This window comes from Saccopteryx leptura, chromosome 5 (assembly GCF_036850995.1).
Source record: "Saccopteryx leptura isolate mSacLep1 chromosome 5, mSacLep1_pri_phased_curated, whole genome shotgun sequence".
Lineage (NCBI taxonomy): Eukaryota > Metazoa > Chordata > Mammalia > Chiroptera > Emballonuridae > Saccopteryx > Saccopteryx leptura.
This window is the reverse complement of record NC_089507.1, coordinates 28431224-28457481: the sequence shown is the minus strand read 5'-3', so window position 1 is coordinate 28457481 and position 26258 is coordinate 28431224. Positions and strand designations below refer to the sequence as shown.

General features: G+C 40.4%; 1 protein-coding gene across 1 annotated transcript in view; it reads left to right on the top strand.

The window, feature by feature from the left end:
- The window catches only part of SMIM14 (small integral membrane protein 14), an 81799-nt gene extending 60494 nt beyond the window's left edge, over window positions 1-21305 (top strand). Inside the window, exons 3-5 of the mRNA XM_066386182.1 lie at window positions 1960-2008; window positions 15704-15846; window positions 18415-21305. Of these exons, the coding sequence (XP_066242279.1) occupies window positions 1960-2008; window positions 15704-15846; window positions 18415-18447 (225 nt within the window). The 3' untranslated portion in view covers window positions 18448-21305. The remainder of the gene's footprint in view (window positions 1-1959; window positions 2009-15703; window positions 15847-18414) is intronic.
- Window positions 21306-26258: the final 4953 nt, after the last annotated feature.

The window sequence follows — 26258 nt, the reverse complement described above, 5'->3', positions numbered from 1 at the left end:
GCAATGGGGTTTATATATCTTTTTGAATTGTATTTTCTTTGGATTAATATCAGAAATGGAATTGCTGAATATTATAATAGTTCTTTTTTTAGTTTTTTTCAGTAACCTCCATAGTGTTTTCCGTAGTGGCTACACCAATTTACATTCCCACCAACGGTTTACAAAAAAAGTTCCCTTTTTTTCACATCCTCGCTAACACTTATTTCTTGTTATTTTGATAATACCCATAGAATATATATATTTAAAGATTTTGGACTGATTCCTTTCATATTTAGAAAGCATTAAGATATATAGTATATTTTTATGTTAATTAAGAGTTGTCTTCCCATTCTAATTTAATAGGATTGCATTTAGTACCAAAGCAAGCTGGCATTTTAGAGAGCAATTTATAAAAATATTTGTCTAGTAGTTAATTCCAAAATTATTTAGTGTGACATAGTAATAATAGCTAACGTTTCTTGGATTGTTACCACAGTTCACATGCATCATTTATTTTAATTCTCACTAGTACTTAGATACAAGTAATAGTATTCCTTTCTTACCAGATGAGAAAACTAAAGCTTAAAGGTATTAAAGAACTTGCCCAAGGTCTTGAAACTTTAGTAAGTTGCAGAACCAGATTTTAAAGTGAGAGCTGTCTTTCTGTAGAACACATGCTTAACCATCTAAGTACAGCTGCTCTGTCGTTGCTTCTCCAAGCAATTGCAAGTTATGACTTACTGCTGTAATGGAGAGAGGATGTCAGTGTAAACCAGTGAGGCTGAATTAAAAAGTTGTGTGCTCCTCCTTCTCTTTACTGTGCAGTCATCTCTATATGAAGCTTTATGAGATTGTCATTCTAAACATTCAAAAAAGGCCTCAGCATTGGGTGAGCATTCATAAAAGGATGATGTATGTTTATTAATAGATAGGGATTTTCTTTTTAAAATTGCTAATTACGTTCTAAAGTTTGATTATGTAAAAAGATAGACTTTGGAAACTGAACTTTCATCTCTGTCAGAGCCTACTCTACTCCATTCCACTCCCAACCCCTGTGGTGTCTGTTTTTATTAGTTTCTTATTTGTCCAACCGCTGTTTATACAGAGGAAAGCAAAAAGGAAAACAATACATGTTCCTCCCTTTCAGTGGTCTAGTTTCTACAAATAGAATCTGTTTTTTCTTTATCTGCTTCAGTTTTCAGTAAGAAAAATATCTCATTAAAAGAGTTTACTCTTTCTAGTAGCTCTTCTCTATACTTGAGTGCTTTTACTTTGGGAAGTTCCTGTCACAGGTGATTTTTTTTTTAATTCCTTGATTTAAATAGGTGAACTACAGTAGATCACAGTATATTTGAAAATTATTGTAAGTAGGACAAAATCCCCCAAAACTGAAGAGTCCCTCAGTGAGTTCTGTGTTCACATTTGACTTTGGAGGTATGATATACACTGTGGTAGCATGCATTAAAAAACTAAACATGAGCCCTGGCCGGTTGGCTCAGCGGTAGAGCGTCGGCCTAGCGTGCGGAGGACCCGGGTTCGATTCCCGGCCAGGACACACAGGAGAAGCGCCCATTTGCTTCTCCACCCCTCCGCCGCGCTTTCCTCTCTGTCTCTCTCTTCCCCTCCTGCAGCCAAGGCTCCATTGGAGCAAAGATGGCCCGGGCGCTGGGGATGGCTCTGTGGCCTCTGCCTCAGGCGCTAGAGTGGCTCTGGTCGCAACATGGCGACGCCCAGGATGGGCAGAGCATCGCCCCCTGGTGGGCAGAGCTTCGCCCCTGGTGGGCGTGCCGGGTGGATCCCGGTCGGGCGCATGCGGGAGTCTGTCTGACTGTCTCTCCCCGTTTCCAGCTTCAGAGAAATGAAAAAACAAAAAACAAAAAAAAAAACAAAAAAAAAAACTAAACATGATCTTTGTAATAAATAGTATCTATTTTTGCTTAAGTCCAATGGCTAACTTTTTTTTTCTTTTATTCATTGTAGTTGAGGCAGTCCCAGTCCTACTGCACAGACACAGAGTGTCTTCAGGAATGTAAGTACCAATGGCGCAGGAGGAGGCTTGGCACTGAGGGCAGAATTAGAGGCCAGATGACTGTGAATATTTGTCAGAAATTTTTCTTACAGTTTGATCTTTAAGGAAATGGTCTTCACTAATGTATTTCCTACTTCAATATTTAATGGAAAAAATTGTTTTGTTTTCCCTGCCTCAAAAACAAACCCTGTTCATTTTTTAAAAATTATAAAAATCACAGAGAAGAAAAAAAGAAAAGGAAAATCTTCCAAATACTAAAAGATAACCACAGTTAACTAAATTGGTATAAACCTTCCAGACCTTTCTCTTGGCAAATGTACATGTAACAGGACACTTTGGGCTGGTTGAACTGGAACACTGAGGCTGCTAGCACAAACCCTTTGCTTTTTCCTTAGCATCTGTTTTCATCCATTGGCAGCTTTGAGAACTGAGTCAAGGAAGAGGCTATCCTTTCCCAAGGTTTGGAAGCTTTGGGCGCCTGTGGCTTCATTCCTTTGGCTCTGATATTAGCATTCTCAGGAGGAGGGGGGGGTAGGAAGGAGGCTTCTCTCTGTGTGGCCTTTATGGTCAGTGCTGATAATAAGAGAGAATCAGAGTAGGAAGATGGATCCTGCCTGGTGAATGTGGCTGACAGACTCAGTGCCCTTTACATTAGGCATCTTTCTTTCAGGACAGAAATAAATTGAGGGATACTTTGGGAGAACAAATAACTAACATTTAAGCTAGGCCAATCTTGGGCCATATTAATTCAACTGTTAAAGAATGGAGGCCCGTTGGCTCAGTGGTAGAGCGTCAGCCGGGCGTATGGAAGTCCTAGATTTGATTCATAGTCAGGGCACACAGGAGAAGTGACCATCTGCTTCTCCACTCCTCCTCCATATCTCTCTCTCTCTCTCTCTCTCTCTCTCTCTCTCTCTCTCTGGCAGCCATGGCTCGAATGGTTCAAGCAAAGCTGGCCCCAGGTGCTGAGGATGACTCCATGGCCTTGCCTCAGGTCCTGAAATAGCTCAGTTCCCGGGTAACAGAGTAGTGGCTCAGATGGGCAGAGCATCATCTTGTAGGGGGCTTGCCAGGTGAATGCTAGTCAGGGGTCATGCGGGAGTCTGTCTCTGCCCCCTGTCTCTCACTTAATTGGAAAAAAAAAGAATGAAAGTATGGCATTCATAGGATAGTAAAGCTTGGCACAATTAGATTTCATATATGTACTTATAAAATGGGATCACTTTGTGTGTGTTGTTTTTCATTATTATGTTATGAATATATCAGTATACATTTATCTTTAAAATATTTACTGACTAATCTATTATGGGGATGTACCAGTGATCCACTGATTTCCCTTTTGTTGGAATCTTAGGTTGATGATAATTGTTTTGCTCTTATAAACAATACTTAAACATCCCTTGAATGCACATTGTAGGGCTTTTGACATAATGCTAAAATGCATTTATTTATAGGCTAGTTGTTTATATTTAATATCTCTGAAGCTAAGCTCTACTTTATTATGTATATGAAACTAAAACAGATGACAGTAAGGTACCATTATAAAGGGGCTTGTTATTACATTATTGTTATTGCAGTATCGACTGGGTATCTCATCAAATTCCATAAAGTATAACAATTCAGAGAAATAAGATCTACTATAGTGTCTCACCTAAAGTAGGAACTTTTTCAAAACACAGACCATTGGTGCAACAGGGTAATAATTTTATGCCTCTGGACAAAAAAGGTAAAGTTATTAGGGTGGTGGATGGTGATTCCCCCGCTTCACATTTCTTTATGTAGCTTCTTCAGTAGCTTTCATTAATCTACGATGTACCCTCTGAGAAGCAATTCTAACAAGTAAAGCTAAAACTTGTTTTTCTAGCTGAAACTAATCTTACTGAACTTACAGGCAAACTAAGTTTATTACATTTGTGGTATTTGTGACCCTTGAGCCAGCCCCACCTGTAAACAGATATACTCTTATTTCGTGAGTGAAATTTCACTTCCTTAAGTATAAAGGCAAACTCTAGACCTTGAATATTAACTTAGTTAAACACTGGCCAGTTTTTTCCCACCAGTTCTTTTAACATTTGTTGGAAATCCTTTCTATATTTTTTTAATGGTTTAAACCGTTGTTTCCTCTGGGTAATAGATCTCTTTCCTGTATAGTCTAAATTTTCTCTAGTGAACACTTGCTGTTTTCATAAAATATAAATCAGGTTCTCATGACCCCCTACTCAGGTTCAGTAATTTGGTAAAATGGCTCATGGGAAAACAATGAACTTACTATCAATGGTTTATTATAGAGGAGACAACTTAAGAGCAGCCAAATGAAGATGCTTAGGGTGCAGTAGGGAAGAGGTGTAGAGTACTTCCCTCTTCTTTTGGTGTGTCCTTCTCCCAGCACATTGATGTGTCCACCAGCCAGGAAGCTCTCTGTACTCCACTGTTTAGGTTGTTTTATTTTGGAGGTTCTTTATGTAGGCACGAATGATTATGTAGGCGTTGGTGATTAACTTGATCTTCAGCCGCTCTCCTCTTCTTGGAGGTCAAGGAGTGGAGCTGAAAGTTCCATTCCTCTAATCACATGGTTAAACTCTGGCAGTCAGTCCCCATCCTGAAGCTATCTATGTAAGGACCCCACTAAGAGTCACCTCATTAGCTTTAACTCAGGCATGGTTGAGAGAGACTTATTTTGAATAACAAAAGATGTTCTAATTACCTCAGTCACTCAGGAAATTCCAAGGGTTTTGGAACTCTGTTCCAGTAACCAAGATGAAAACCAAATTTATATTCCTTATTATATGACAATGCCACAGTACCAGTTGGGCATGCCATAGTATGTTGCATATTTGAGGTGAATTACTTGAATAGAAAGCTCATTACTTCATGTGGTAGCAGGATCTAGTTGCAGTCTGTTGACAGATATAGTTGCTGTGTGATTCTTTTTTATTTATTTATTTATTTTTTTTTTTTTTTTTTTTTTTTTTTTTTTAAATTTTTCCGAAGCTGGAAACAGGGAGAGACAGACAGACTCCCGCATGTGCCCGACCGGGATCCACCCGGCACGCCCACCATGGGGCGAAGCTCTGCCCACCAGGGAGCGATGCTCTGCCCATCCTGGGCGTCGCCATGTTGCGACCAGAGCCACTCTAGCGCCTGAGGCAGAGGCCACAGAGCCATCCCCAGCGCCCGGGCCATCTTTGCTCCGATGGAGCCTTGGCTGCGGAAGGGGAAGAGAGAGACAGAGAGGAAAGCGCGGTGGAGGGGTGGAGAAGCAAATGGGCGCTTCTTCTGTGTGCCCTGGCCAGGAATCGAACCTGGGCCCTCCGCACGCTAGGCCGACGCTCTACCGCTGAACCAACCGGCCAGGGGGTGATTCTTTTAAAAAAAAAATATTTTATTTATTGATTTTACAGAGAGAGAGAGAGAGGGAGAGAGAGAGAGAAGTATCATCTTATAGCTGCTTCTCTTTAGTTATTCATTAATTACCTGTCCTACATGCCCTGACTGGGCAAGCCCAGGGCTTCAAACCTGCTACCTCAGCATTTCAGATTGATGCTTTATCCACTGCGCCACCTCAGGCCTGCGTGAAACTTTTTTTTTCTTCTTTTCCAAGTGAGAGGGGAGATAGACAGACTCCTGCACGCACCCCAACCAGGATCCAGCTGGCAACCCCCATCTGGGGCCATGCTTGCAACTGAGTTATTTTTAGCACCTGAGAAGGAGGCTCCATGGAGCCATGTTAGTGCCTGGGGCTGATGCCCTCAAACCAATTGAGTCCTGGCTGCAGGAGGGGAAGGAAGAGAAAGAGAGGGGGAGGAGGTGGAGAAGCAGATGGTTGGAAAAGCACATGGTCGCTTCTCCTGTGTGCCCTGATTGGGAATTGAACCCAGGACATCCACACACTGGGCCAGTGCTCTACCACTGAACCAACCAGCCAGAGCTGCGTGATTCCTTACAGTGAGGTCAATTCCACTTCATTGTGATATGCAACTACTGGTTTGCTCTCTAGAATAGTATAGAGCAAGGCTACTCACTCAGAGTTGTATGGAAACCAGCTCTGTCACTAACTTACTTTTGAATTAGATCAGCTTGAAAATAGGTAGCTATACTGAGGGTAATGTAATTACTGTATACCAGTAATTATATTCAACCTTTTTCATCTCATGCTATGGCAGACCCAAAAATATATTTATTTGCCAATCTGACTAAAATTATAGGTATAATTTTGATTTATTCACACCAGTCAGCTATTGTCATTTTTATTTCACAATCTAAGGAAATAGAGGTCAGTGTCCCTGACTAAATAGTCAGGTATTTGCATGTTTTAAAAATTCTTGTAGCACACCAGTGTGCCATGGCACACCAGTTGAAAATTGCTGCTGTATACAACCCAAAAATCACCAGCTTAAAGCCCACTGGTGTTTTGTTCACTTTCTCTCTTCCAGTTCCACTCTCCCACAGGACATCTATAAAAGTGTGTAGAAATAATCTCTCTGGCTCTGCCAGCTCGTAGAGCCTCCCTCTCAACTGCTTCGTCTTCCTGTGTATAGCTGAGTTAATAGTTTCTTTGTAAATATTCCAATAGGCATTTTAAAAATATAATAGTATTAGTGTTTGCTGGTAATCAAAGACTTAACCCTTAAGCAAAACAGAACACTGTATTTTGGTATACAGAGTTCTTTTATAATTTTTATGATTTGACTTATTTCCAGGCCATAGAGTTATTAAAAGTATTTACCCTCTTAAGGCAAATAATTTCAAGGCAATAAGGAAATATTTTATATCCTCCATGTTATTGTGCCTCTTAATATTTATATGTGCATAAATGTTATCACAGTAAAAAACCACAGTGGCCATATCATTTAAGGCCCATTCACCTTCCCACATTGACCTTAAAACAGCTGTTCCTGGTACTTGCTTCTATTAGCTGCATACAGTGTCAGGGAGCTTGACTAGCATACCTATTCTGAGACTTGATGAAGAAGTGGGTCTTGTCATAAAGACCTGTGAATAATCACAGAAAGTCTACAGTGATGCATTCACTCAACAGGGTCATTCATCTCTGTTCCTGAATATTTCAGAAAGTCTTAAGTCAGTTCACATACCCGGTATCTCCAACCTCAAGATATTTTAGGGCTCCTTTTTAGTTTAATTCAGTGTATTTAATTTTACATATGGTTCAAAAATCAATTAGTGTCAAGTGAAAAGTTGTCGTCTTCCTATTCATTCTCCTATATACCTAGGCCCTGTCTCAAGGTACTTTTAGCTTTCTGTATATCTTTCCAGAATTTCATATGTATGTACAAGCAAAATATGGTTTTGCTGCCTCATTTTGGACATATTGTTCTTTACCTGCTTTCCTTTTTTGTCAAAAAGTACCATATCTCATCGAGACTTTCTTCAACCTTTTTTTTTTTTACAGAGACAGAGAGAGAGTCAGAGAGAGGGATATACAGGGACAGACAGACAGGAATGGAGAGATGAGAAGCATCAATCATTAGTTTTTCTTGCTCATTGCGACACCTTAGTTGTTCATTAATTGCTTTCTCATATGTGCCTTGACCGCAGGCCTTCAGCAGACCGAGTAACCCCTTGCTTGAGCCAGCGACCTTGGGTCCAAGCTGGTGAGCTTTTGCTCAAACCAGATGAGCCCGCACTCAAGCTGGTGACCTCGGGGTCTCGAACCTGGGTCCTCGGCATTGTAGTCAGATGCTCTATCCACTGCGCCACCGCCTGGTCAGGCCCTTCAACCTTTTTTATAGCTTTATAGTATTTTATTGTACAGCTGTACCACAATTTATTAATCAGATACTCTTGGTAGACATTTAAGTTTGTTTCAGTGGGTTTTTTGTTTGTTTTAGCGCACACACACATGAGAGAAAGAGACAGGAAGGGAGATGAGAATCATCAACTCGTAGTTGCAGCACTTTAGTTGTTCATTGATTGCTTCTCATATGTGCCTTGACCGGGGAACTCCAGCTGAGCCAGTGACCCCTTGCTGAAGCCAGCGACCTTGGGCTGAAGCCAGTGATCATGAGATCATGTCTATGATCCCATGCTCAAGCCAGCAACCCCGCACTCAAGCTGGTAAGCCTGTGCTCAAGCCGGTGACATGGGGTTTCAAACTGGGGTCCTCAGTGTCCTAAGTGGATGCTCTCTATATACTGCACCACCCGCAGTTATGCTTGTTTTGTTTTTTGGTTCATAACCTTGCACAGTATGCCCATGTGAAAGTAAATTCTAGAGCCAATCTTAATTTTGTGGGACTGCTCTAAATGAAAATCATTGACTATGATCAAGAGGTTTGACTTTAGTTGGTTCCTCTATTATCCTTTATTCTGAAATGGGCCTTCAGTTAGTGGAGAATAAAACTAAATTGCGTGATCTGTGGTGGCATAGTGGATAAAAGACTTGGAATGCTGAGGTTACCGGTTTAGAACCCTGGGCTTGCTGGGTCGAGGCATATATGAGAAGCAACTATGAGTTGATGCTTTCTGCTCCTCTTCTCTCTCTCTCTCTGCCTGGTCTCTAAAATAAATGAAATCTAAAAACAAATAAAAATAAAATAAAGGAAAACTAAATCTATTTAGCCTTTTTTTTTTTTTAATTTTTCCAAAGTTAGAAGTGGGGCAGGGGGATTGCAGTCAGACAGACTCCCACATGCGCCCAACGGGATCCACCCAGCTTGCCCACCAGGGGGCGATGCTCAGCCCCTCAGGGGCGTTGCTCCAATGCAACTGGAGCCATTCTAGCACCTGAGACTGAGGCCATAGAGCCATCCTCAGCGCCCGGGCCAACTTTGCTCTAGTGGAGCCTTGGCTGTGGGAGGGGAAGAGAGAGACAGAGAGAAAAAAGAGGGGGAAGGGTGATGAAGTAGATGGGCGCTTCTCCTGTATGCCCTGGCTGGGAATTGAATCCAGGACTTCCACATACTGGGCCAACACTCTACTGCTGAGCCAACTGGCCAAGGCCAATCCATTTAGCCTTTTAAGTGGAGAAAATCTACTGTATACTACTACCCTTAACTTATTTTTCTTCCTCCTCCTACCCCCATTCTTCTCAGTCACCAAGTGTGCTGCTTCTATCCTATTACCATTTGTATTTGATCCTTTTCCATTCCCACTTCTCCATCTAATCCAGGCTGGTGAGCCCCACTAGGCTCCACCTGCACTCATTCTTTCTGTTGAACCTAATACTGGTGTACCAGGCACCATTCTAACTGCTTTCCAGATACAGATCATTTCAGTCCTCACAGTGACTCTTTGAGATGAAGGTAGTGTTTCCGTTTTATAGGGGAAGAACCTGAGGCACAGATTACATAGCTAAGAGATAGTCTAAGCTCTGAAAAAGTTGATGACCTAATTAGGAGAAATAAGAAACCATTTTTTCAAACTAGAAATGCTACACTAGTCCAGAGACGAAAGGAATGGGTGGGCAGAGTAAATGGGGGTTTTTACAGGAGAGGGATGTAGGAAATAGAATAAATGGAGCTTAGGAGTAAGAACATGCCAAATGGGAAAATAATGAGTACCCCAGGGCTGAGTTTGCTAAATTGGCAAATGCTATCAGCCACACTAGTATTGAACTATTGCATCAGATTTTTTGGAAAGCTCTTAAAATATAATTGGTTCTTGACTGCACCCCTGAGCTGTGCCTGAATCAGATGATATGAGGCAGGGCCTTGGAGTCTTACGTCATTGATGTTGTCACAGGCTATTCTGATACACAGGCAAGCTAGGAACCACTGGCTAAAGAAGGAAGAAGGTATGGGGTTGACAAAGAACGCTTTTTCTGAAAAATGCTTAGTTAATATTGATGAGTAAGCTGGATCCTCTGAGGAAAGGCCAGGCTGAAAGAATTTAGAGTTGAAGCAGTAGACAGTGGAGAGTGAGTCACTGGGTTGGTCAGAGGTGTATTAAAAGCAGTGTTTTAAGCAGACTTTTCTGGCAGCAAAATACAGGAAGGAAAGGCAATAGGAACCAAACTAGGCAACAGTTACAAGGAACTCTTATATTATCACTAAGAGAGTCTCAAAAAGGAGTGGGCATTTTGTCAGGGTTGCTTGGTCCAGAAATAGGAATTAGTAAATTTGTGATCTGAGGTTTAACCCTCTGAAGCTTCAGAATCTCTTACTTGCAAAGAATATCAAAAAGTAAGGGGCCCTGGCCGGTTGGCTCAGCGGTAGAGCGTCGGCCTAGCGTGCGGAGGACCCGGGTTCGATTCCCGGCCAGGGCACACAGGAGAAGCGCCCATTTGCTTCTCCACCCCTCCGCCGTGCTTTCCTCTCTGTCTCTCTCTTCCCCTCCCGCAGCCAAGGCTCCATTGGAGCAAAGATGGCCCGGGCACTGGGGATGGCTCTGTGGCCTCTGCCTCAGGTGCTGGAGTGGCTCTGGTCGCAACATGGTGACGCCCAGGATGGGCAGAGCATCGCCCCCTGGTGGGCAGAGCGTCGCCCCATGGTGGGCGTGCCGGGTGGATCCCGGTCGGGCGCATGCGGGAGTCTGTCTGACTGTCTCTCCCTGTTTCCAGCTTCAGAAAAATGAAAAAGAAAAAAAAATAAAAAGAAAAGTAAGGGATCTGCCTGACCAGGCGGTGGCACAGTGGATAGAGCGTTGGACTGGGATGTGGAGGACCCAGGTTCGAGACCCCAAGGTCGCCAGCTTGAGCCCAAGGTCGCTGGCTCAAGCAAGGGGTCACTTAGTCTGCTGTAGCCCCCCCCTCCCTGTGTCAAGGCACATATGAGAAATCAGTCAATGAACAACTAAGGAACCGCAATGAAGAATTGATGTTTCTCATCTCTCTTCCTTCTTGTCTGTCTGACCCTGTCTCTAACTCTCTCTGTCTCTGCCACACACACAAAAAAGGGATCCATTTTCCAAATTGAATAAAATAAAAATTGGCATTATTAGAGTTACACTTCTGGTCTATACAATTAATTAATCTAACATTTTATTTCTGAGAGGGGCACTGTAAGAGGTGATAATATATGAAAAGCACAATTATCTTTGTTTGACCAACTTTAAATAATCTAGTTTTACCCTACAGCTTGTTATAAGATTACTTATCAAAAACCATTTTTAAATCTGTATTTTCCAGTTTTACTACTACAGCACTAACAGTTTTCAGAGGTCTGCCTGACTGTGTGATATTGTCAGAATTTATGACATAGCAAAGCGGTCAAGATCACAGGCTCCGGAACGAGAACCTGTGTTTAAGTCCCAGCTTTGCCACATATAAACTATATGACATTGGGATTTAACCCCCTTTCCCCAGTATCCTCATCTGAAAAATGAAGATATGGTAGTATCTACCATAAAATACGATTATTAAAAGGATTAAGGGAAATAATGCCTGGTTCAAAGTAACTACTGAAATTTTAGCTATTTGGTAATAAAATAATAAATAGTTTTTGCTTTTTTTTTTTTAATCTTAGAGCAGTGTAGAGGACTGAATTAGAAGAGGCAAGAGTAGGTATGGGAGATCTGTTTCGAGGCCGTCTCAATAGATCAGTTAAGTGATGGTAGCTTGAGCAGGTCTGTGGGAATAGAGCAAGAATTGGACATATTTGAGTGATATTAAGGTAGTTAAAATGGACAGAAATTCATGATGTGTTATTAAATAGAGGGTCATTGAAAGAGAACAAAACATGTTTTCATAGACCCAGTTTTGTGGGGCCTGGAGGGTGGGGCGTGGGGAGATGCTCCTGATTTTAGTTTGGGGTAATGAGTATGCTGAATGTGAGGTGAGATTTAATCATCTGTGTTTTTAAGAATTTGCTGAATGGCTCTAATGTATACTACAGTTTAAGAACAGTTGGTGTAAAGATACAGAGAGAACTATTGATATAGATAGATAGTTGGAGATTTGGGTTTGAAGGTCAGGGAGCCAGGACTGGTATAAATTTAGGTGTGGTCTGCATACAAAGGTAAGTGAAGCTATGGGTGAGGATGATAGTGTATGCAGCAAGAACACAAGGGGACCTAAAATTGACTATGAGGAATTCTAACATTTAACAGCCAGGAGAGTGCCTGACCAGTGGTGGCACAGTGGACTGAGTGTTGGCCCGGGATGCTGAGGGGCCCGGTCTGAGACCCTGAGGTGGCGGGCTAGAGCATGGGCTCATCGGCTTGAGCACAGGCTCTCCAGTTTGAGCACAGGGTCATTGACATGAACCCAAAGTTGCTGGCTTGAGCCCCCCACCCCCGGCCGCCCCCGGGTCAAGGCATGTATGAGATGCAATCATTAAACAAATAAAGTTAAGCAACTACAAGTTGATGCTTCTCATCTCTCTCCTCCCCCCTCTCCTTCCCCTCTCTCCTCCCTCTCCTCCACCTCTCTCCTCCCCCTCCTCCACCTCTCTCTCCTCCCCCCTCTCCTTCCCCTCTCTCCTCCCTCTCCTCTACCTCTCTCCTCCCCCTCCTCCACCTCTCTCTTCCCCCTCTCTCCTTCCCCTTTCTCCTCCCTCTTTCTCCTCCCCTTCTCTCTCTGTTCCTGTCTCTCTAAAAAAAAATAAAGTCAGGGAGAGAAAAATGAACATGTGAAGGAGTGGTTAAGTGTTAGAAAGCAAATTAAGCAGTGACAATGGCACAGAAGACAAAGAAAGAAAGTTTTGAAAAGGAAAGAATGATCATGGAAAATGAGAACTTAAACTACCCATTAGGCTTAGCAGCATGGAGGTGTCATAAGTTACCTTTGAGAAACTGTTTGAATGATGATGGAGGTGGGTACCAACCAGAGCATTGAATGGGAGATAGTGAAATGTAGACAACTCTTAAGATACTAGTTCTGATAGCTGGACAGGCAAAGGGGTTGAAGAAAGGAATTAAAAAAAGTTTTATTTTTATTTTTTAGCAAGAGAAAAGCTTTTTATTTACGTATGTACAGGAATATTCACAGAAAAAGGAGACTCGAGGAGAGCGAGTAATAATTTGGGGCATTATACCATCATAATAGGAGATTTTAAATTTTTTACCATTGGGCCCTGGCCGGTTGGCTCAGTGGTAGAGCGTCGGCCTGGTGTGCAGGAGTCCCGGGTTCGATTCCTGGCCAGGGCACACAGGAGAAGCGCCCATCTGCTTCTCCACCCCACCCCCTCTCCTTCCTCTCTGTCTCTCTCTTCCCCTCCCGCAGCGAGGCTCCATTGGAGCAAAGATGGCCCGGGCGCTGGGGATGGCTCCTTGGTCTCTGCCCCAGGCGCTAGAGTGGCTCTGGTCGCAACAGAGCGACGCTCCGGAGGGGCAGAGCATCGCCCTCTGGTGGGCAGAGTGTTGCCCCCTGGTGGGCGTGCCAGGTGGATCCCAGTCGGGCACATGCGGGAGTCTGTCTGACTGTCTCTCCCCGTTTCCAGCTTCAGAAAAATACAAAAAAGAAAAAAAAAAAAGAGAGAGAGAGAGAACAAGAGAGAAAAGAGTGAATAGACCTTTGCAAGAGCAACGGGATCCAAAGCTCAAGTGCAGAAATTGCTCTTATTTATGAGGGAGGCACGTTTAGTATAAGAAGAGGAAATAAGGTTTTGGTGACTGAATACTATGTTAGCTGTTTCTGGGGAAGTGATTGGCTTTGGAACAGACAGAGGCTACGTTATTATCCAGCCTGCTCTTGGGCTACCTCAACACTTTGTCCCCTTTGGTTACTAATCCTTTGGCCTTAGCAGTACCACCCATCCCTTTATTTCCTTGGGAGTAAGTCCTGGGTCCATGAACCCCAGTGCAGTGCATCTTGTCTGAATTTCTTTTTTTCCTGAGACAGAGAAGAAAACCAAACAATTATCTCGACAACTTATTTTAGTAACCAACTAGTGATAATATACTTAGAAATTCAGTCTTCTGTAATTTTCATTTCTGACAGTTGAGCTCTCGAATATAGTTCAATAAAGAAAATCTCTCCTGACCGGGCAGTGGCGCAGTGGATAGAGCATTGGACTGGGATGCAGAGGACCCAGGTTTGAGACCCCGAGGTCGCCAGCTTGAGTGCAGGCTCACTTGGTTTGAGCACGGCTCACCAGCTTGGACCCAAGGTCACTGGCTGGAGCAAGAAGTTACTTGGTCTGCTGAAGGCCTGCGGTCAAGGCACATATGAGAAAGCAATCAATGAAAACTAAGGTCTCACACGAAAAACTGATGATTGATGCTTATCATCTCTCTTCGTTCCTGTCTGTCTGTCTGTCCCTGTCTATCCCTCAAAAGAAAAAAAGGAAAAAAAAAAGAAAATCTGTTGCATTTATTAGAAAGTTGGCCAGGCACTGTGGTAGGTACTTGTTATTCTGAATTAAATAAGATATGGTTACCTCAAGGAGCAGGGAAAAACTGATACCTACATACACACACCCGACTTATTTCAATTGGTAAATGCATAGACTTAAAAATATCTGGATCTGAATCCAACTTTTTTGGGGGTGGGGGTGAGGGGGAACGTTGATTTATTGTTCCACTTATTTATGCATTTCTTGGTTGATTCCTGTATATACCCTGATGGGGGATCGAATCTGCAACCTTGTTGTATTGGGATGATGTTCTAATCAACTGAGATGTCTGGCCAGGGTGAATCCAACTTCTTTTTGCAAAAAAGAAGACCAAATATCTCTTTGTTTGAGAATATCATTAAAGGGATCTTTAGTCTGCATATTATACAACTCAGATGTTCCTTTTTTCTAAAGTTCTGTTATTTTTCTCTTGTTGCTTCTGTAATTAAAATGCAGAATTCCTCCTTCCCCCAAGTAGAGCGTCTCTACTGCAGGTAATTTTAACTCGGGTTCCATAGATGTCAGTCTATCCGGATTGATGGCGTGTGCATCCATGACCTTTTCAATTATATGCAAAATTTTTGAATTTGTATAGATGGATTCTTATGGTGAAAAGAGTTCCTTTAATTTTTATGAAATTCTTAAAGGATTATATTACCCCAAAATATTAAGAACTACACTATTAATATTTTTATTTATTAGGCTTTGGCTTTTGACTGTTTTTCACCATTTAGATTGTCTCACAGGAGAAAAGGGAAACTGAAAATGTAATACTTCGTAATTGCATTTCTCTGAATCATTAATACAATTTTGTATAGTAATACAGTTTTCTGTGGGTATTTTTGGCAGAGACAGAGAGAGGGACAGATAGGGACGGACAGACAGACAGGAAGGGAGAGAGATAAGAAACATCAATTCTTCATTGCGGCTCCTTAGTTATTCATTGATTGCTTTCTCTTATGTGCCTTGACTGAGGGGCTACAGCAGAGCAAGTGACCCCTTGCTCGAGCCAGCGACCTTACACTCAAGCTGGTGAGCTTTGCTCAAACCAGATGAGCAGCACGCCGGTGACCTCAGGGTCTCAAACCTGGGTCCTCCACATCCCAGTCTGACGCTCTATCCGTTGCGCCACTGCCTGGTCAGGCAGTAATATATAGTTTTTGAAGTTGACATTTAAACAATTTTTAGCAATGGCCGGTTAGCTCAGTTAGTTAGAGCATTGTCCAGAAACACCAAGGTTACAGGTTCAATTCCCAGTCAGGATACATACTGGAAGCCACCAAAGAATGAACAACTAAATGAAACAGTAACTAAAGGTTTCTCTCTCTATTTCTCTTTCTTTGTCTCTCTAAAATCAATAAATAATACAAAATAATGTTTAAAAAAATAAACAGAATTTCTGCATTTATCTAACAATACTATAATCATGCTACAGTTTTTGTTGCAAATATATTTTTTGTCTTTAGTACCAGGACCCTCTGGAGATAATGGCATCAGTATTACCATGATCCTCATGGCCTGGATGGTTATTGCAGTGATCTTATACCTACTGAGACCTCCTAATCTAAGAGGATCCAATCTAACTGGAAAGCCAGCCAGTCCTCATAATGTAAGTGCTGTGGATTAGAAACCTATTTGAGGGGTGAGTGTGGCCTGGAAAGGGGATGGAATTTGTTTTGACTGAAATATCTTAATTAGCAAAAGAAAGATTTGATTCATGGAGTAAGTTCTTCCTTTGTTGCCCTAATCTTGCAACTCCAAATGCCTTAGTGTTCATGGCATTTACATATAAAGATAAGCATAGTAGCCCCAAAATAATTTAAAAATGAATTCCAATCTTCACTCACATAAGAAACACAAAAAATGATCCATTTTATGATAATCTACAGCAATATTTCTCAAATCTCAGTCCTCTGTTTCCCAGTTCTATACACTTCTCAGTTGACCCCTTACCTCTCATGCTTCCAGCTCCCTAAATTCTCTTAATAGCTACAATTCAAATGTTTTTACCTGGCCTTCATTTCCTCTGCCCTAGCTGTTAAATATAATAGAGACACTGAGCCTATCTGGCTAAATCCTGTTTTCCTGTTGTTTTCCCATTCTATTTCTCTCAAATTCAGTTTTTTGGTTCTACATAACAATAGATCAGCTGAACTGGGAAAAGCTGGGGTAGGCATCATTCATGTTGATAAATTTTTATAGTTATGATTACAACCATTTTTAGAATCTTCTAAATGAAAAACAGGATGAAGTGACCCATTAGGGAGTTTACGGCTATTATCTCTCTAAAAATATTTTAGTGATAGATTAATTTGTTGAATACCAAATAATTCTAATTCCCTTCTTCAACCTTCACCATGTGGAATTCTTAAAATAATTACTTCTTTTCATCAATCTTGTGTTGTTAATATAAGAAAGAAATTCAGTTCAACTCATTTCTTATATAAGAGAAAGCAAATGTGTGATTTTTTTTTTTTTTTTTAATTTTGACAGAATCAGAGAGAGGGATAGATAGGGATAGACAGACAGGAAGGGAGAGAGATGAGAAGCATCAATTTTTCATTGCGGCACTTTAGTTCATTGATTGCTTTCTCATATATGCCTTGACTGTGGGGCTACAGAAGACCGAGTAACCCCTTGCTCAAGCCAGCAACCTTGGGTCCAAGCTGGTGAGCTTTGCTCAAACCAGATGAACCTGCGCTCAAGCTGGCGACCTCCGGGTCTCGAACCTAGGTCCTCCGCATCCCAGTCTGACGTTCTATCCACTGCACCACCGCCTGGTCAGACCAAATGTGCAATTTTAATTAATTGATCGGTGCTTTGTTTTTTTTAGGATTAGAACATTTAGATATATAACATGCTGAGTTTAATTAAGAAAGAAGGACTCATTAGTACTATATAAAAACGCCTTAAATTTATTTTTGTTTTTTCTTGGAGAGGGGGTTATCCATTAAACAGCTTGTAGATGGTCTTTTTTTGTGTGGGTGACAGAGAAAGAGACAGAGGGACAGATAGGGACAGACAGAAAGGGAGAGAGATGAGAAGCATCAATTCTTTGTTACGGCTCCTTAGTTGTCATTGATTGCTTTCTCATATATGCCTTGTCCAGAGGACTACAGCAGAGCAAATGACCCCTTGCTCAAGCCAGCGACCTTGAGCTAAAGCCGGTGACCCCGCACTCAAGCTGGTGAACCCATGCTCAAGCTGGATGAGCCTGCACTCAAGCAAATTATTTTTAATTTTTTTATATTTTAAAATTTTATTTATTGATTTTTAGCCAGAGAGGAAGGGGGAGGGGCAGAGAGAGAGAGAGAGATGGGAACACTGATCTGTTTCTGTATGCGCCCTGACTGGGGATCAAACAAGCAACCTCTGCTTCAGGGATGCTCTAACCAAGCTCTCCAGCCAGACCTCCTTAACTTGTTTTCTTTCTTTCTATATACAGTTTTATTTTATATCAAAGGGCAAACTCCTCATTGTTTGGAGCTAAAGAAATCCAACATAATAAGCTAATTTAGAAGCCATTAAAGTGACAGAAATGCAAGATTACTGTTTCCTGAACCTTTAGTTCATTGTTAGGAATAGTAGTCACACTGCCCTAAGAAGAAGCAAGAAAGCATGTTAACTAATTCAAGTAGAAAAATTGATCACCCTCTGCTAGAGCCTTTTATAGCATGTCAGAGTAAATAAATGGAATCTTCCTGAAGATTGCTAAAATGGTGATCTTTCCTTAGATGCATTCTACTGCAGGTAACAAAAATCAGCTCAGTCTGATTTAAATTAGTACTTTATTGGTTTACACATCAGAAAATCCATAGGAAGTTTCAATGCTTAGAAAGTTTAACAGTGTCATCAAAGACAGTTTCTTTCATCATACCATCAGTTTCATTCTAAGACGGGCTGCCTTGGTAGTTATTAGATGGCGGCCAATAGCATCTGGAGCCACGTGTCCTCGTTGACAATTTTCCTTTCTTCCCTACCACTGGAAAGAATGAGACAAATATTCGTTAATCACAGTGTTAATTTAGTGTTCCCTGTGTAAAAACATGAAAAGTCCAAACAAGGATATGATTTGGGATGGGAGGTTGGGGGCATTGCTGCGTAGTTCTTACTATATGTGTTAGATAGGTTGCACTGAGATTTAAGAAATTAATTACATAATTTCTCTCTAACACAGGGACAAGATCCACCAGCCCCTCCTGTGGACTAACTTTGTGATATGGGAAGTGAAAATAGTTATCACCTTGCACGACCAAATGAACGAAGATGACCAGAGTACTCTTAACCCCATTAGAACTGTTCTTCTTTTTGCATCTGCAATATGAGATACTGTTTTCATGAGCTTCTAGAAATTTTACTTGCGACCTTATTTTTGCTTCCTGTGTTACCATTAGTTCTATTTACAGTATATTTGAGTAAATGATTATATTTTAAAAAGTTACATGGGCCTTTTTGGTTATCCTAAACTCAAACATTCCACTCATTCTCTTTGTAACTGTGATCACGATTTTGGTGATGATTTTTGGCCTGATTGAAGGAAATTTGAGATCTCTGCATTTAAATATTTTAATAGTTTTGATAGGTTTTAAAGTTCTTTTTTCAGAAGGTATTTATAAAGTTACTTGGGGTTGTCTGAGATTGTAGGAAGAAAGTCAGAACCACACTGTATTTGTACTTACCTTGGTAGTTGATATGTGGGTGGCGGCTCTTAGGACTGTGGCAGCCGTTGGGGTAGTTTACAAGTTACAGCTGAAATCTGATCTCCACTACAACTGGCGTATGTGACTAGAGAAGCAGAAGAGAAAGAATGAAATAATTGTCTAATAACTTTTTTATTCCCATAAAAATTTCTATTATTAAGAAACCTTTATTAAACATGATTTAAATATGGTGGATGATTTAGTCCATTATATGACATTTGAAGCCACTATACACTAACTAGCCTTACAAGGTTCATGAAAGGAGGAAAATAGTTGATTCTTATTGCCTTTGCCCAGTATAATCTATACAGTAGTAATTTAATCTGTAATTTATTTTTAACATGGGTGCCCCTCAGAAAGCTTCCTTTCTTTTCAAACACTTCCCTGTTAAATGAAACTCTTAAAGCTGACTGTATTGGGGGCCTGTTGGCTTTCTGACATTTTAATGCTATTGTTTACTATGTTTTTTTCTTTGAAGAAAAATATTTGAGTATTTTGTTATCCTTCTAAATATTTTTAAAAATATTTAATGTATTCTTGGTTTGTTCCCAAGGGAAAAAGAGGAAAGTGGGAAAAAATCAAGAATCTTTTTCTTATTCTCTATCTCATTCTTATTTGGTAATGGGATGGATTGGGGTGGAGTGGAGCATTAATATAGGCAAAATTTTGAATTGTATAAAAAGTAAAAGGTTACATTGTTTTGGTCAGTTTGAAAGAAAATGAATACAATGGCATTTTAAAAAGTCTGCATGACCTCTGTGGTTTTAGAACTTTTTCCTAGCAAACAATTGCAGATGATTTATGGAGGCTAGAAGATATTTTGCTATCAATGTAAGGATTTTTCCCCTAAACCTGTCTAGCTTTTCACTGTATCAATCTGGGAAATTACTTGTATAAATTGAATAAACTTCTCTCTATTATTGTACTGTTTAATAGAGTTTTTCATACAGTTGTGTTATGCTCTTAGGGTATTTTCCCCCTTTATTATGATTATATTCTGGGCCATAAACATTGTTGAGGGCTTCATTTCATCATATAATCCAATATTGACTGCTTGCATTCCTCTTGTGTATCTTGGCTTTGTGCTCAACTTCTTGAAGTAATATAACCTATTCTTAATTACTTATACTAAGCAAGGGTATTGTAACACAGATAAGTCAAATTCCAGATAAATACCATAGAGTTAGGTCTTTCCCCTTGCTGTGACCTACTGGAAACCTTCCCAGCTTGATAGCTGTTAAAGTATCTGAAGCTTCTACATGTGGCCTTTGCCTTTTATTGAGCACATTCTTATTCATTACTTGGCTTGTAAACATTCACCTGAACTGCTGCTACGATCTTTTTTTTTATTATTGGTTGATTTCAGAGAGACAGAGACAGGAAGGAGGAGAGAGAGATAGGAGAGGAGAGAGAGAGAAAAGCATTCATTTGTTGTTCCACTTAGTTGTGCATTTTTTGGCCGCTTCCTGTATGTGCCCTGACCAGGGATCAAATCTACCACCAACAGGGATCAAATCTACCACCTTGGTGTTTTGGGACGATGCTTAACAGACTGAGCTAACCGGCCAGACCAGGGCCTAGGTATAATAATTTTAAAATAATTTGGAAAAAAGAAAGGTACATCTTGGTATTTTAATCACTGTGGGCTCTTACAAATTCCACAATTGTCATTAAGAATTTGTTTTGTTTTAGAGTCATTTAATGATCTTTTATGCAAAATAATGGAAGGGTTTTTCTGTTTTCCATTTGACAAAAGTCAACAGTGGAACTGTGTATAGTAAGAGATTTTATCATGTGTCTATCCAAGCACTATTTCATGGTCAGTAAGTCATATTTTTAACAACTTGCAGAGATTTTCTGAAGTGACTATTACATTCAGCTAGTCCAGAGTTACTTTTAGTGTCTTTATGGTATGTAATGTGATAGTGTTTATGGAATTATCAAATTCTTATATTTTCAAAGGAACAGTGGAAATTTGTCATCTGAATGAAAATCTGTCACTCTTAAATAAATATGCTAAAATTTGACCAGCTCAGCTTAAGACACAAATCAGCAACTTGAAGGAGAAATGAGAGTTTACAATTAATGGGTTAAATTTTTGTTGAAATAGGTTTAGTCTTAACATTATAATATTTCTAAATGAAAAAATCTTATGTATTTGTTAACCATGTCTGATAATTGCTTTGTTAAAAGGAAAGTGGTCATACACTAAATGTCACTTGCTGTTTTTAAATGTTTAATCATGCCAACCAAATCATGTCTGTGCCATTCAGGGTTTATTGTAATCTTTTACTGAGTACTTGGATTGGGATAAAGGGCTTGTACTATGCACTTTTTATTAATGAATAAATAGAAAATGTTAGTAACACTCATTGTTTTCTGTTTGGCTTTTGTGGGAAGAAAGTCAAGTATCTTTTGCTTAGTTAAATATTAACATCCTTATTAAACAGTTTCTTTGTAAGATTCTTACCCCTAACTAAAAACTTTCCTAAGAAAAATAGTATCTGTATAATAGCTGTATGGGGCCTTGCAGTTAATCCATCAAATATAATTTTGTGGTTACAACATAAAGAACAGTTATAAATCTAACATCGGACCTCCACCCCCAACAGATGGATTAAGATCTATATCTTTGCAAATGTTCTTACTCATTTTTATCTAACAACTGGAGAGACTACATTTTACTGTTTTGTCTCTCAAAACATTGCACCTCTGCCAACATCTTCTTACTTTCCCAGTTTCACTAGCAACAGCCTATTGAAAACGGTCAGTTCAAGCTTCATGCATGGTTCTGTTAGCCAAAGCTAATCAGAAAATACAAGGCTTGAGAAAATCTTGGGCTAAGTAAAGTAATATAGAAAATTAGTTTCTCCATTGAAGAATGGGTAGGGCTGATAAGTTTTTCCCTTCACAATATCCAAGAAATTTTCTCCATTGTCACAGTATTTTAAGAACTTAGTCACATAGATAGGTATAAAGTGGCTACAGTTAAGGTTGAATTCCTTGTGCCCTCTCATATTAAGAATTTTTGATGCTGTCTGACCTGTCGTGGTACAGTGGATAAAGTGTCGACCTGGAACGGTGAGGTCACCGGTTCAAAACCCTGGGCTTGCCTGGTCAAGGCACATATGGGAGTTGATGCTTTCTGCTCCTCCCTCCCCCTTTCTCTCTCTCTCTCTCTCTCTCACTCACTCTCCTCTCTAAAAATTAATAAAAGAAAAATTAAAAAAAATTTTTTTTTAATTTTTTATTTATTTTTTACAGAGAGTGAGAGTGAGAGAGAGGGATAGATAGGGACAGACAGACAGGAACGGAGAGAGATGAGAAGCATCAATCATTAGTTTTTCATTGCGTGTTGCAACACCTTAGTTGTTCATTGATTGCTTTCTCACATGTGCCTTGACCGCGGGCCTTCAGCAGACCAAGTAACGCCTTGCTGGAGCTAGGGACCTTGGGTTCAAGCTGGTGGGCTTTTCCTCAAAACAGATGAGCCCCGCGCTCAAGCTGGCGACCTCGGGGTCTCAAACCCGGGTCCTCCGCATCCCAGTCCGACGCTCTATCCACTGCACCACCGCCTGGTCAGGCAAAACAAAGAATTTTTGATGCTAAAATGCAAGCATCAAAAATATGCAAAGGGTGTTTTTTTTTTAAGACTTGCAGACCCAAAGTAGCAATTCTTTTTTTTTTTTAATTTATTCATTTTTAGAGAGGAGAGAGACAGAGAGGGAGAGAGGAGAGAGAGACAGAGAGAGAAGGGGGGAGGAGCTGGAAGCATCAACTCCCATATATGCCTTGACCAGGCAAGCCCAGGGTTTCGAACCGGCGACCTCAGCATTTCCAGGTCGACGCTTTATCCACTGCGCCACCACAGGTCAGGCTGCAAAGGGTGTTGTTGATGAAGAAAGATAATCTAACAATTTTTTTTAAGTGAGAAGTGGGGGGCAAAGAGACATCCCACATGCTCCCCAACCGGGATCCACCCGATAAGCCCCCATGGGACAATGCTCTGCCCATCTGGGGCTGCTTTGCTGCTCAGCAGCCGAGCTATTTTAGGACCTAAGGCGATGATGCCATGGAGCCATCCTCAGCACCTGGGCCCACTTGCTCCAACCAAGCCATGGCTGTAGGAGGAGAAGTGAAATCTAGAGAGAGGAGGGGGAAGGGTGGAGAAGTATATGGTTGCTTCTCCTGTGTACCCTAACCTGGAATCAGTCTCAGGACATCCACACACCAGGCCAATGCTCTACTGCTGAGCCAACCAGCCAGGGCTGATAGCTAACAATTTTTTAAATTACTTACTCTGTAATTTTTCATCCAGTTCTCAAATTTTTATTGTAGCAGTCTTGTGTGCTAAATAAAAATATTTAATATTGTCAATATTGTTTTAGCTTGGGGGGATATATGTTAAAGTAGCTTTGTGTGATCCCATCTTAATGTTAAGATAAGCAATTCATTCAGAATTTTAGCTATTCTCACAGCTAAGAAAATATGCCAGATTCTATAGCGTGTAGTGATAGCTTATAGTGATTCTCAAACATTCTGGTTTGGGAACCCCAGAGAGCTTTTGTTTATATGGGTGATGTCTATCCAATATTTATTTACTATGTTGTGTCCCAAATTAAAACATTTAAAAGTATTAAGTATTTTAAAATAACAATAAACCCAATACATGTTAATATAAAAATTTTAAAATAAAATCATTTTCCAAAATGAAAATTTAGTGAGAAGAGTAATAAATGCTGCTTTATATTTTGCAAATCTCTTTAATGGCTGACTTCATAGAAGGAAGCTGGGTTATAATTTTTTACTTCTGCATTCAGTGTTGCAGTATCTTCCCTGAATTCCAAACAAAATTTCATATAAATTATGAAATTATACATTATAATTATAAATTATATATACATGAAACTATGTTTTCGATTATTAAAAAACTAATGCTATTTTGAGCAGCCTATGCCTTGACAACCTCCATTTATTTTAACACAATTTTTGGGTAAAGCCATAAGTGACAGCAAGATCATAATGCATAAACTATAAGAAGTTTTGCAAGAATTGCAGACAAAGCTGGATAGCTTCAAAGCATTAAGATAACTATAACCCAGCCACTGTCCAGAGTGTCAGAATCAGTGTGATTAGACAGCTTGGAAAATACAAGGTTTGATATAACTAAGTTGAAGTACTTTTCTGAATAAATTTTTTTATAAGGTCTACCGGAAAGTTCTGTCCGTTTCTATCACAACAAGTTTCGACACGTAAGCACATGTTTATTTGGCACATGTATGCCTCTCTTTTTATCAGTGTATACATACTGACATAGCAAATTAACTAAAACAAAGTTGATTCATGTTAGTCTTATGTGTGAAGCCATAGTGTACCCATGGCTACTGATAAAATTCATTTATACCACTGTAATTTTTACGAATTTCAACAAGGAAGAAATGCTACAGAAGCATGTCTGTCACATCCACCATATTCCCCGGACTTAGCACCATCTGACTATCACTTGTTTTTGTCCTTACAAAATTTTTTGAAGGGCAAAAAATTCAAAAATGAAGAAGATATCAAACAAGCACTGGTTCAATTTTTTGCATCAAGAGATAAAACATTTTTCAAAAATGGAGTATACAAATTGCCCTCATGCTGGCAAGAAATCATTAATAATAATGGCAATTATATTATTTAATAAAGTTTATTGACGGTAAGAAAAATTTGTATTTTGTTTTATTCCAAAAACGGACAGAACTTTCCGGTAGACCATATATTTTTTTTTTGTATTTTTCCGAAGCTGGAAACTGGGATCCACCCGGCATGCCCACCACGGGACGATGCTCTGCCACAATCAGAGCCATTCTAGCACGTGAGGCAGAGGCCACAGAGCCATCCTCAGCGCCCGGGCAAACTTTGCTCCAGTGGAGCCTTGGCTGCAGGAGGGGAAGAGAGAGACAGAGAGGAAGGAGAGGAGGAGGGGTGGAGAAGCAGATGGGCGCTTCTCCTGTGTGCCCTGACTGGGGACTTCCACATGCTGGGCCACCACTCTACCGCTGAGTCAACCGGCCAGGATGGTGAATAAATCTTATAAATTGTATCCAACTCAATTTTATGCAATCTCTCTTGAAAAATTTAGTAGTCTTGCATAATACTCAAGTAGCTTTTATTAATAAAAGAATCAAGGTCATAATTTATATGGCATTTTCTGTTTGGAATTCGGAACATCCTAACATAGACCAAAATATCCTGATTCTAACTCTCAACTTCAGTCTTTTTTTCTTTTTTTAAAATATATTTAATTTATCGATTTTTAGAGAGAGGAGAGAGAAAGGGGCAGGGAGGAGCAGGAAGCATCAATTAGTAGTTGCTTCTTGTATGTGCCTTGACCTTGCAAGCGTGGGGTTTCGAACTGGCAACCTCAACATTCCAGGTCAGCACTTTTTCCCGTTATCCACTGCACTACCACAGGTCAGGCTTTTTTTTTTTCTTTTTTTTTTTTTTGAGAGAGAGAGAGAAACATCAACTTTTGTTGTTCCACTCATTTATCCCATCACTGTTTGATTCTTATACATGCCTTGACCAAGGATTGAACCCACAACCTCAGCATGTGGAGACAATGCTCTAACCAACTGAACTACCCAGCCAGGGCCTTTCAACGTTAGCTTTAACAAAAATAAGTATAAAGTGAGGAAAGATAGATTTGAAGTGTCTTCCTTGATCACTATAGTGAACTTCCACAAAATGAGAATTTAGTTTATCCTTTTGTTTAGCACACAGGCAAATTTTATGTCTGGTTAATGGATCATAGGTGAAAGGTAAGACTTTGTTTTGAAAAATGAGCTGTTCTCAGGCAGATCAATTTTGGGAAGGGAACCCACAGAAGTTGAGCTGGAAATTGATTCCCTTAAATATACAAGGCAAAACTAACCTTTACTGTCAGAAGCCAGAATGGTGTCACTCTTTTTATTTTCATTTTTTTATTTTTATTTTTGTATTTTTCCGATGCTGGAAACAGGGCGGCAGTTAGACAGACTCCCGAATGCGCCCAACCAGGATCCAACAGAGCGTCGCCCCCTGGTGGGCGTGCCGGGTGGATCCCGGTGGAGCGCATGCGGGAGTCTGTCTGACTGTCTCTCCCCGTTTCCAGCTTCAGAAGAATACAAAAAAAAAAATTTTTTTTTTTACCATTGATTTGAAAGAGAGAGAGAGAGAAAAGCATCAATTCATTGTTCCATTTAGTTCCCTTTAGTTGGGCACTCATTGGTTGCTTCTCATACATGCCCTGACCAAGGACCCGTACTGGTCCATGGGCCATTTGGTACCGGTCCACAGA